Source organism: Pleurodeles waltl, chromosome 7 (genome assembly GCF_031143425.1).
Source record: "Pleurodeles waltl isolate 20211129_DDA chromosome 7, aPleWal1.hap1.20221129, whole genome shotgun sequence".
NCBI classification, from domain to species: domain Eukaryota; kingdom Metazoa; phylum Chordata; class Amphibia; order Caudata; family Salamandridae; genus Pleurodeles; species Pleurodeles waltl.
Window position 1 is genome coordinate 1,292,835,189 of NC_090446.1, and position 12,654 is coordinate 1,292,847,842.

At 41.0% G+C, this 12,654-nt stretch overlaps 1 protein-coding gene across 6 annotated transcripts in view; it reads right to left on the reverse strand.

Moving 5' to 3' along the window:
• LOC138246189 (scavenger receptor cysteine-rich domain-containing group B protein-like) overlaps positions 1-12,654 on the reverse strand; it is a 390,419-nt gene that overhangs the window by 222,908 nt on the left and 154,857 nt on the right. For all 6 annotated transcript variants that reach the window (XM_069200523.1, XM_069200520.1, XM_069200524.1 and 3 more), the window contains one exon: positions 8,939-9,106. In XM_069200523.1, coding sequence (XP_069056624.1) covers positions 8,939-9,106 — 168 coding nt within the window. The remainder of the gene's footprint in view (positions 1-8,938; positions 9,107-12,654) is intronic.

A 12,654-nucleotide genomic window follows, 5' to 3' on the forward strand; every position in this document is an offset into this window, starting at 1 on the left:
ATAGGAACAACCGGGCCAATAGTAAGTGGAAAAGTGAGAGCATCAACAATATTCACTATAGAGTCAACTGGGACACACTCCCTCAAACCCTCACTTCTTGATTCATAGGGTACATTAGGTGAAGCGGCTCCCAGAGGACTAGGAGTCACATTATTTGGGTAGTCACAATTGCAATCTTCCCATTACCACCAAAACCACCATCTCCACCTTCCTCCCTAACTTCATTACATGGGGGTGGATGTTCTGACAATACATCCAAAAACTATCTCTGTAGTCACTATTGCTAACTTCACTCATTTCATCTGGTTCTTTTCATTTCTTCTCTCTCTGTTTCTTAGTAATGTTCTTTTTCTTCTCCCCCTCAGCTGTATCAGGTGTTACAGCTGGGTACAGCCTAACCCCCTCTATCATGTCCGTTCTCCACCTCTTCTGCTCTGCATTCCACCTAGCATCTGCATAGGTACGTGTAGTTTTCTGTGCTCCACCCTGATATTTCTCCCTCTCTCTAGCATGAGCAGCACGTTCCCAAGCATTGAATGCTTCATATTTTGCAGGTCTAGAAGGCGGTTTTATCTCATACAACATCCTTCAAATTTTCAATAATTCTCAAATTGACCGCCCCATATTGTGAAAATCTCAGTGGGCCTTCTTTCTCTGTGATCTTGTGTAATTGACCAAGCCAAATGCATGTATGAAGCCCTACATTAATCAACACTTAGTGACCTGGGATATCCTCGGGAGGCACCTCTTCTCCCTTTCTGCTAGGAAAATGAACATGTCCCATAAACTAATCCTACATGACTTTAAAACATTTCATTTTTCTCAATTAAGTGTCAACAATCACTACAAGACTTTGTTTCAGTTCAATACAACATTGTTACCACAAACCTTTTCTCCAAAACTATTACCATACACAACAAGCTAAAAATGAACTGCCACAAATCAAGGCCCCATTAATACTCACATCTCCACCACTAATACAGCTCTCCTCCCAGTTTCTTCAGCTCTGCCGATCCTCCAAGGTTTGGACAGGGGCACTGGGGATTGGACTCTAGAGACTAACTAATTTAGAGCATGGTTGCAGTTCTCTTTGGTAAGAGAACCATCCTTGTCACTACCATCCAATCTGGTGTCTAGTACTACTAATAATTTATTTGGGCCCGATTAATCTTTTCCTGAGTTCCGAGGAGTGAAGAGAAATTCATCCAAACATTCAACTTAAATTTACAGGCCAACCCCTTTGGTTACACATTGAATCTTGGAGGCAAAAGGAAAGTTCAAAATATTTATTACAAATGTAAAGCTAGACATATAAATGAGCCTCAAAAACATGCTACACAAATTTAAAATGACCAAAGGTGAATTAAAGTGTCAGACAAAATTAAAATGCACTAACATCAAACAAATCAAGATTTCAGTACCAGCTATACAGGAAATAAGAAACAAAACTTGGGCCCAGATTTATACTCTGTTTGTGATGAATTAGCGTCTCTTTTTTATGCTAACTCAGCGCAAACTTAACTCCATATTTATATTTTGACGCTAGACTAGTCTAGCGCCAAAATATTGGAGTTAAAGTAATATTTTGCTAGCGTGAACCTACCTTGCATCAATGAGATGCAAGGTAGGCGTTCCTGGGCAAAAAATGACTCTAAGGCCCAGGCGCTTTATTTATCCTCCTGTGCAAAAATGGTGCACAAGAGGGAGGTGGGCCTAAATAATGGCGCTGAGCTTGCTTAGCGCCATTATTTAACTCCTGGGTCAGGGTAGGCATTAGGGGACCTGTGGGCCTATTTCTATGGTGGAACACCATGGAATAAGTCCACAGGTGCCCTCCCCAGGCCGCAGGGACACCTCAATCCACACCAGAGGGACACCAGGGGATGGGGTAGCCCATCCCAGGTAAGTAGAGGTAAGTAGAGGTAACTATTTTTGATTGTGTTTTAACATTCCATTGGGAGCTCTGAAATGGGCCTCCATACATGGCACTGGGTGCGATGGCCATGCCCAGGGGACTCTTGTCCCCTATGCTGGCCACTGGGGTGATGGGCATGACTCCTGTCTTTTATAAGACAGGAGTCATGTGGTATGGTAGGTTTAGCATCAAGAAATTACTCTAGGCTGGTTGGAGTCATCTTTTGTTACTCTAACCAGCCTAAAGTCATTTTTGGTGCAAAACCCCCTTTTCCCATACCGCCACCCTCACCCGGCTAACGTAATTTTCCATGGCATTAGCCCACCCTTTGCACCGGATTGCGCCATTCCATAAATAAGACGCCCTGCCGGCCTCTTGGAATGGCACTAGCTGGCGGTAAACCTTTTCACGCAAAACTGTATACTAGTATAAATATGGGACTTGGTGCTCAGAGTTCAAGCCTTGGTTCTCCTGTCCAACCCTTCAGCCAATATCTACCCAATTTTAACAATCTACTGGGTACCCTAAAAGGATGTAAATTGTGATGTTTGAAATAAAATAGAGTGTCAGCACCACAGCAAGAGAGATGTGTGTAGCATAGAGCCACATCAGTTAAGCAATAAATAAACAGAGGTCTGAATCTCTTTATATTTCGAAAGGTCAGTCTTGTCAAAGGGCAAAAAGGGTCTGAATCTCTAGAACATTCTCATCCTCTCAAACTTCACACAGTTGACATCACCACCAGTAACTTTCCATAGTCTGCGCACAGTCATGAATGGTATCCTTTAATTAGGCCTTTCATCTTTCAGTTCAGCTATCAGGATGACCTTGGATTTGTTCTTGTCCGGCGGGGAGTTCTCCTACACCGCTTGTAGTTAACACTCCCGTCCTTGGTGACCGTCACCACATACCCCCTTATATGTTATGAACAATAGGTTTGTCATTAATAGAAGGCTTCTTTGAATGCACCTGCAAGCAATAAATACACAGCAAAGCAAGCTTTCACGTTGAAGATTAAACACAAGAAATTGTTTTTCAGACCTCTTCCCCAGCTTAATTCGGCCCAACTCTTGATGCACATTCAAATACATGATTATGTGTGTATTTCACCTAAACAGTATGAATGAGGACTAACTATGAAAACTACGATTAACAAGAAAATCATAATATTCATTTTTGAATAAAACTGCATATATGTGGTTTGCATATGATCATTCTATATTTCTACTCAAAGGCATTTCAGTTCATTATTTTCAGTTTCTTCTGTTATGTGGTTATATCTAAACACACATATGTAGGTTGTGAGATGCATTTTATTTTCTCTTTCGGGGATGCCTAAAAGCCCGGCCAAGTTGTGTTCTCTCAGCTTTGAAATTACGTATCCTTCCAAAACACCAGGTGTGGGCCCCAACTCTCAAAGGTAGCACATAGAAACAACTATAGCCCAGAGAGGTTTCATGCTCCTATCGAAGTTGACACTGACAACATATAATGCGACTGCAGGTAATGGGGATAAAGAAAACCCCATAATGATTTTTTTATATGGGCTTCTATTTCTAATGCACAGGACATAATACTGCCCGAGAAAGACCAGCCACCAATCTTCATATCAGTAGTGCCCAGGTGAAAAAATATCATAATGTTTCCCACAGTGTGATGTGTACCTATTACTCTGGGATTTCTTTTCATGATGGTAGGCAAAACGTGCTCTTCACCTATAAAATAATCAAAATAGGTTGGGATAAAGAGGCCACGTCTAATTGCATACCATTAAGAAATTAACCACAAGTTAAATAACAGGAGCCCTTTAAGACATAGGGTAGCAGGTCCATGCAGGAAATATTGATAGCTCTCCTATACCAAGGAGTTATTATCCACTGCTTGTCCATCATGGGCATCAAAATGCCCACAGTACCTAAACTAGGTGGTACCCACTGTTTGTTCATGGACTATCACACATTGAGCTGCCTTACTCAAAGAAAATCTGTATATGATGTCCAGGTGTAATGACTAATTTACCCTGAAAGAGATATCAGACCATACTGGACATTGGCAGTAGGGATTGTTGCCATTGGCAGCAATCCAGCATCGCAATCCATGATCCTTTGGAGGTCGTGAAGACTGCTTCAAAAGATTCAATCAGGGACACAATGAAATGCCTATAGAAATAGTACAATGTCGTTTCCAGTATACATGAAAGTATATATATATATATGTATATATACATATATATATATATATGACAGGTTGTTGGAATTTTGAGAATAGAATATTGAAGAAGTCAGTGCCTATAGGTAGGTATAGATTTACTATTCTTCATCAATGTACAAAGATATGGAGTTAGCTATAGAAATGTTCTGCATACCCGGCCATATTTTGGCCCTGGATATTTTGTTCACAATATTATGGTCACTCAATAATCTTTCCTCAATAGTCCAGGTATACTTCTGGAAGAAGAGTTTATCAAATACAATACGGTAAAACACAATTGGAAAAGGTGGGTAAAGTAGTAACATCAGCGGAAAATCAGGCTTTAAAATCACTTTTCAAAAATCTAAAAATAAATATTCTAACATTGTCCTCCTAGTGTGCAAACTTTCAAGTGAAGGAAAGGGATGAGCCTATGTTATCCTACAGGCTGTATGCCTGGTCTGTTTCTGAAATATTATCATAAAGACACTATGCCCAACATATTTATTCTGAAAAGCATATGTTAAAGTCAATGAGCATTATCTTACATGGAATTTCACATATGACCGTAGTAGGCAGTGATTTTGGTATTGTTTACCTCCTGTGTTAAACCTGGACATAGACAATCTCCTTTGTGAAAATCATTGTTATACTTTCATAACAGAGATTGTATTTTGTTTACCCAGCTATAATTCTGGATTTCTTTCAAATTTTATCAGAAGGTGTCTGATGGTTGCCTTGTGAAAAAGCATACACTGAAAACTGTAGACCTGCACTAGTTATGGTAAAAGCTACAGGTCTGATTGGTGTACTGAAAAACGTCATGCCCAAGGTCTGGTCTGCTTATTATGAAATATTATGACAAAGGCAGTTGGTCTTGCTAAATGTTTTTGGAAAAAAAAAGTTAAAGCCTGTAAACCTTTAACCATTGGTTGGTATCACATTGTGAGGCAGAATATAGATAGGTATTTATGTAATGCAATGCAATACAATTATGTAATGTAATGACAGGTATGCATGTAATCTCACAGACTGTTGTAGTATACAAGATTTCGGTGTTGGCCTCTCACTTTGACAAACCTGGGGTTTTACATTGTGATGATTCTTGTTAGGCCCTGTTGAGAGGAGGTGCGTATTAATTTGTAAGCTATATTTTTCTACATGTTTGTAATTTTATAGCTGTGTGCATGATGATTGTCAGTTTATGTGCACTTGAATAGGCCAGTGATGGGTAAGGTGTAAAGCCAAAGGCAAAGGGTAAAGGCTTCATCAGTTCATTGGGAAAAGTAATGCTAGATTTCATAGGGTGGATCTGTTTATTATGAAATGTTGTAACAAAGTCAGTTCCAGACTTACATATTGAGAAAAGCATGTGTTAAAGACAACAGGCTTTGAAAGATGCAATCTGCTAAAGCCTGTATGCAGGTATTTTATTACATTGAGTTTCCCAGATTACCTTGCTAAACAAGGATTTTTGTGTTGATGGTTAACCCTAACAAAGCATGAGAACAGAAAATATGAACTACAACAATCCTTGTTAGGCTCTGCCTTGTTGTTGTTGTCTGCCTCTGACATATCCCAGGCGGAGAAGATTAGCACTGTAACATTTCTTGCTAGATTTTCACATTAGCCTTCTGACAGGATCTGACAATCATTAAATAAAACATCGCAATATATATAGTGACATACATATAGAGCCTTTAGGTCATCTTTGTTCTGCTATCGGTCTGTCTGAGTGCCATTTACACTCTGATTTCATCCATGACACAGTATGACATTGGCTGTCTTGCCCCATGAGTGACAGCATTTTCCGATCATATGTGAACATCTACGTGAAAATAAGTTGGTTTCAGTGTCAGGGCTGGTTGGCCAATCCTTTACTTTTCATTATTCGTCCTTTATAGCCCCCAATTCATTTTTTTGCTTCTCCTCTTTTTAATTTTAATATTTCTTAAGGCGATACTACAGCTCTCCAAGCAGTGGTAATACGTCACTTGCCTGCCGCTTATTTCATTTGCAGATCACTACATCCTATATGGCCACTTCCTCTGAATCAGGAAACCAATATGGAAGGCTGTCTGTAGTTTATCACTATTTTACCATTCCAAAATGGTCACCACGTTAGTTCTAAATGTGGCAGCCATGCTTGAACATTAAAACAATGCTAGATTATTAACAATACCTCTGCAGATGGATACACACTGTTATGTTTAATTTCATTGCTGCATGTAAATGCTCACCATGTTTAGGTGACAGCAGTTTTTTTTCTGCTTTTATTCTTTTCATTTATTGTGTATATGTTGTTGCATATGTGTGTGTTTTATTCTGATTGTGTCAGAAAGTGACTGCAAGAATGAGTCAGTGGATGAATGAATAGATGTGTGAGCACAAAGAGGAGCAACAGAGTACATGTATAATGACTTTTTGAGTGCCTAATTCAGTCAGTGACACAAGAGGCACATTCATTAATGAGTCAGACCTATTGACATTGCCAGTGCTTGTTAATTGCTTAATGTTAATGAAGGCTGGTCGGTTTGCGGCCTCCCACATGAGTCTTGAGATACCGGGTAGGCTCATCCTGCCTCCAATTCCTTTTCTGTTTTACTTTTTCCCAACATGGTGGTGAATGCACTGTATTGGAAGTGGAGGGAGGGGCACAAGAAGTAGTTCAGTGACTTCCAGCCAGTCAGCACAGAGTATTCACAAACCCTCCACGGAATTGTAAGCCCTCAGTAGTTGGTGGGATAAAACGGATCCTAATGTAATGCTACACCTTTATTTTTGAATCCATATGGTTCACAGATTAATGGTCGAGATATGTCTAACCTATCCATGCTCAATCCAGAGCACTTTTAAATGCAAATTTTTCACAAATCACTGCATGGATTTATACCAAGCCAAGCAAAGACATGTCTATGAGTAAAGCTGTACTGTCATGCAAAGTTTCGTGCAATTCTGTTCAGTTATTTTATTGAGGAACAAGCGGGCTGTTTCCCTGCACATGGTCTGCGATGCAGGGCCAGGCCAGAAGCCTAGACCCTAACTCCCACTCCAGTTGGTTGATAATCCTGCACAGCAGGGTCCGACCATCAGCCTTGGGTTAGGTGCAGAACTTGGCTATAAACCACATGCTGTTCCCAACCCCACTGTGCATGGCCAAAAGTGGTGGCAAGAGACAGTTGGCTGCCCTACAGCCAGGTGAGGTACCATTTCAATCAGGAGCAGTGAGGAAACACAATGTGGCTGAATATTTGCTATTATGTATTGAATTATAGAACATTTTTGGCTTCTCATTTTAAGGCAGTGTTGGCACTTGCTGAAAAACCTTTCTGAGAATCGCCTCGCAGTAGAAGTAATCAAGAAATCAGGTTGGCACAAACATCCTCTATCACTAAACTCAGATCTTTGGGTACATTTTGAAAATACAAAGGGCCTTATTTAAAGTTTGGTGGACAGGATACTCACCACATACATGGCAGGCCCATAGTTTTCATTCACCTCCACTATCATTATATTTTTAATTATTAAGTGATTCTTGGTCGTTGGGCAGTGGAAAACATTGTAAAACACACCTCAGTATTTGAATCTGGGTATTTTCGGCATTTGAAAAAATACAAAAACTATCTTTGCTAATGTAAGAATCTGACAGATGTAATGGTATATTGTTTATGTACATCTGTCTTCTATTAAAAAAGTTACAAATGAAAACCTTGTAGCCCATTTCTCCTCTTTCTCCACTTGTGTTCACTATCTATTAATTTCCATGATTCATTTATTTGTGAAATCTTAGATCAATCTACAAATGACCCCTTGTTAAATTCAGAATTGTATCTATCTTTCATCAATTTATATCTTTTAGGGATCGGCAGTGAATTTTGCACTAGTTTCCCCAACAAATTACAAGTATAACAAATGCTGTCTGTTTTCTTTGGCGCCTTGCTGGTGCACAGAATTGCAGACATTATTTGTTTTTTCTCATACCTTAATATCCTAATAATAAAACATCTAAACAGTGTGTGACTTTTGTCCCAGGCACGCATACACAGTTCCTTCCTTTCATGGAGGGAAAAGTATTGTTAGAACCACAACAACAGAAGAGATGTACTAGGAAATGTTGATGGGAAAAAGTCCCTTCCCACTGTCTAGTCCACTTCTGTTTCTTGGAGTGGGAGGGATATTTTGGAGCTCGGCTGCTCCTAGACCTCCCTCTCTCCTCCTCCTCTAGAAGAACTGGATCATGCCTATAGGTGTAGCTAGAATTTGTAATAGGGACACTTTGTCCCCCCCAGCCTAAAATGCATCCTCATGCACATTCTGGGCACAAGGTAGTATTTTGCTCTGCAGTATACCACACAAAACAGTAGTTTTGCGAAAAACAGCTGCTCGCATTCTGTTTATTAATTTTCTTCCCATGGTCTTACTTGAATGGACATGGAATTACGGAACAAGGCATAATTGCATAATTTTGTAAATTTAACATGCCAAGCATAATGTGAAATGTCGGAAATTTCGCGATATTATGACAGAGTAAGGAAAGTATAACCAGGCACCACATTTTGATCTAATTAATTAGCTCTGGCTTAAAGCTACTGCTGTAAAGCCTCAGAGAGTTTACTATTTCAATGTTTGTGACATCAATATTTTTGTCACACCAACTTCATGGATGCCACAGAAAATACAAGCATCTTACAACCCCAATCTCCTTATGTATTAAAATTCACTTCAAAAGTCTAATACCTAAGCATGTTCTTCACATGATTACAAGAAGAAATAGGAACTTCGAAATAGTCTTATGACATGCCCTCCTGTGGAGGTTCTCCCAGCTGCTCCTACCTGTTGCAGATTTTTCAGATTGTTTCTGTTTGGGTTCCATAGGTTTGACAGTGATATGTGGCTGGGGAGAAGTTGGAAAGAGCCTCAGCAAGGTCTGAGTAGCACTTTCTCTCTGTCCAGCAAGAGATCGATTGTGGTCTTCAGTGGGTTGTGACACGGAGAGTTCTTCTAGAAAAAAAGATTTTTATATGCAGTGTTACAATCAACATAACCGTGCACACACCACCTTTAGCAAGGAATGCTGAGATAGCTCTAAGCTGCTTCCATGCACTATGCTGAGATAGCTCTAAACAATTTCCATGCACTATGCAAAACGGAACGTTGACCACAGAACATTGACACAAGTGTGCAGCCTTAGAAGAGCCCCATTTGCTTTTAATTATGAGCAGAGAGCACCATCCATGTGGATGCAGAAGCAGTGAGCACCGTTTTACTAAAATCTCCATAGTTTGTAGGGTGTATATTTTAAGCCGGGGGGGGGGGGTGGACGGGCGAGGTTGTAATCGAAATATTGTGGACAAAAAATGTAACTGTCTAAATTGCTCGCAATGGATCAAAATGTATTAAACACTGTCATCATGATTTTGCATACCTCTGACATCATACTGGCCAATAACATAGCTCAAAAATAATGCCCCAGGGATGAAATATGTCTAAAGGTCACAGAATTGAATCACAGTCAATCTAGTCAGTCAGGCATTTACATAGTCCCAAAGATGTGTGCATTAAAACACTTATTACTGTAATACTTTGAGACCTAGGCAGTAAAGCTCTATTTAAAAACGGACTTCATATTAATTAAAGAGCACATTCCTAAAGTGATTACAAGTAAGCACTGTGAGAAAGTGGGTTATTTGTTGAAGTTGATGACAATCCTCTTCAACTAATAATGGCAAAATTCCTTACTAAGTCCAGTGAAGTCTCACTTAATTTAAACCTGAATAATTTAAACCTGAGCTCAAATCTTGATAGCTATAGGACAGAGCATACAAGATTAACCTAGGAGAAATGTGTGAAAAACGTATCAGTACCATAACAGTTCAAAACACACCACAACAAAAATCACACTCCAAGATATAAAAACTAGAAGGGTCCAGGGCAAATCCAGTTGGAACTGGTCAGCTGAGCTCAGCAGAATCTTGGACTTCTTGCAGCTTTTGTGTTTCAGGAGTGCAACAGTAGGCTAGCAAACTACCCCCCATGGAGTTCACTCATCAGACGTAGGTGCAAGTAATGAGCAGGTCCAGCCTTGGGGTTTCACTCCATAGGTTCAAAAGCAGGTGCAATCATTCTTCTGTCTTCCACAGGTCCATAGGTGCTCTGACACCCCTATGCCTGCCATTAGCTTGTGGCAGGGGGAAATGCCCCGGCCAATAGGGAAAACATTTCCAGGGGCAGCTTTACCCACTTTATCATACTTTCCTGTGGGTTTGGCCCTAAATAATCTCACAGTGCCTTGTTCTACCAAAATCCAACATAGCAGAACATTTCTTCATGTGGTCAGAACTCTGGGCACACCCCGGAGGTGTGTCTAGGAAACTGAGGAACTCCCCCTGCAAACTAGTTCTGGAACAGACTTTGCCCTCACTGGGATTGGCACCACTCTGGCTACTCAGAGAAAGACAGGAGCAGGTCTAGGTGTGAGTTACGTCTGCCTGTGACCGTTTATGGCCCTTTGAAGCTTGTGTAGTTGGTGGGCACATCCGCCGTGCCATCCTGTCAGGTGGAGACCACATCTCCTCCTAGCCAAGACCCTTTTCTTAACTTTCCTGGTAGCCATTCACATCTCTCAGCATGCTGCCTGGGGATGACCTGTGAAAAGGCTAGGAGAGGCATTAATTAGAGTCCTTGGACCATGGTTCTAGCTATTCCCAAAGCTAAGTTATGCATTATGTAGTGTTATAAGGTGACCCAATGCTTTTCTAAGGGAGAGCACATGCCTTGCTGGAGTGAAAAACAACGCTGGAGATTTTTCACTACCAGAACATGTAAAACTTAAGAACATGTGTACTACTTTTTAATTACCATGCACCCTTCCCTAAGGGGACAACAGTGCATTATGGTCAGCCTAAGGATGATACTTGACTTGCAATGGAACTGGATGATCAACAGAATAAATGACAGCACACAGAATGCAAAAATGGTTGACTATGGTGCATGCAGAGAGACGGCACGCAGTCACACTTGCCAGGCAATGACTGAGATGACACAGGTCATAGACAACATGGTGAAAGTACACCAAAAAGGTCTATTGTGCTGGTTGAAAATGCACTGCACTGCAGAACCTGTGAGTATGGGTTGAGTATATTATTGGCCCATAAATCCGCCCCAAGAGTAACATGAGGGCTGCAGTAGTGGCTGGTGTGCAGGAGCCTTCTGCCATTCTGCATCTATACTGTGGAGCACCTCTGAGGCTTTTTGAAGTTGCTGTGTGCAGGGTACTGGAGATGATTTTGCTTCATTTGTGCAGACTCTATTGGCTTCTTCTGGTGTTAAATCAGTTTGCTATTTGGCCAGTAGCTGTGGCATTAGTAGAAATATCAGTAATTGCAGTGTAGCTATTGCAGGAGTAATTGAAGTTGGTGCAGGATTGGAAGGATGAGTTCCATTTTATGGTATGAGACAGATATATAGCAGGTCAGCTGCCTTCAGTGGCTCTACTTCGATCTTGCATAGGGCGTGATGCAGGCTGCATCTGTGTTCGATCACTCTGATGGCCCATCAAAGGTGCATCATCTCTATATGAGTGCCTGTAGGAAATCTGCCTTTCCTGCTTGATCACCCCACATTTTTCATCTTTCTCTAGGCCTTTTTTGGTGGTCTTAGAACTCTGTACACTTTACCCCTGATAAATAGGAGTGAAGTGTCTGTGCTCCCCCTTTAACATGGTTGATTTGGCTTACCCCTGATTGACCTATTTATCATGACTACAGGTCCCTAGTATATGCTGTGGTAGATGCACCTAAGGCCTGGTAGTTGAATACAACCTTTGACTTGAAGTACCCACTGTGCCATCCACAGATTGGGACTGAAAAATATGGCTTCCCGCCTACCATGGGCAGCCTGACTGAAGCTCCTGAAAAACCTGTATAAACGTAGAATTGATGTGGTTCCTCTAGTGACTAGCCTCAAGAAGCTATTTTCATTGGCAGGATTTTAGCTGAAAAGTACTAGAAAATGTCAAAGTACCGATTATAAACTTTTGTCACTTTTTACAGGAAACAGCTACAAATGTCTATTTAGGGAAAGTAACTTTGAGAAATGTACCTTTTACCTGCCTGAATTTCCAGTCGGCTAATTAACACTAGCCAGACAGCTGGTCTGCCAGTACTTAACCTTATTGAGACATGGAATAGCATGATAGCAGAAACAAATGCCTGAGTGGGGGGAGGTATTTTTCTTCCCCTTGCAGGATGATTAGTTAGGGTGGACCAAGAAACTTCATGAAATCGCAAAGGGCCTACCATTCTGCAAATAAACTCAAGATGAGACCTGGGGAATGCAAACAGTTGCTCCCCCAGCAAGGCACACTCCAAGACCAATGGAAGGTAAGCTACCTTGCCCCTGGAAACCTTTACTCTACAGTAAGGGAGGAGCAAGGAGCCACCTGCTAGCAAGTACCAGCCGTAAATATGTCACCCCAAGGCACCCTCCTTAGAACAATTTCTGGACCTGCTGAACATCAGAAAAGGACTGAAAGCTACATGCCATGACTC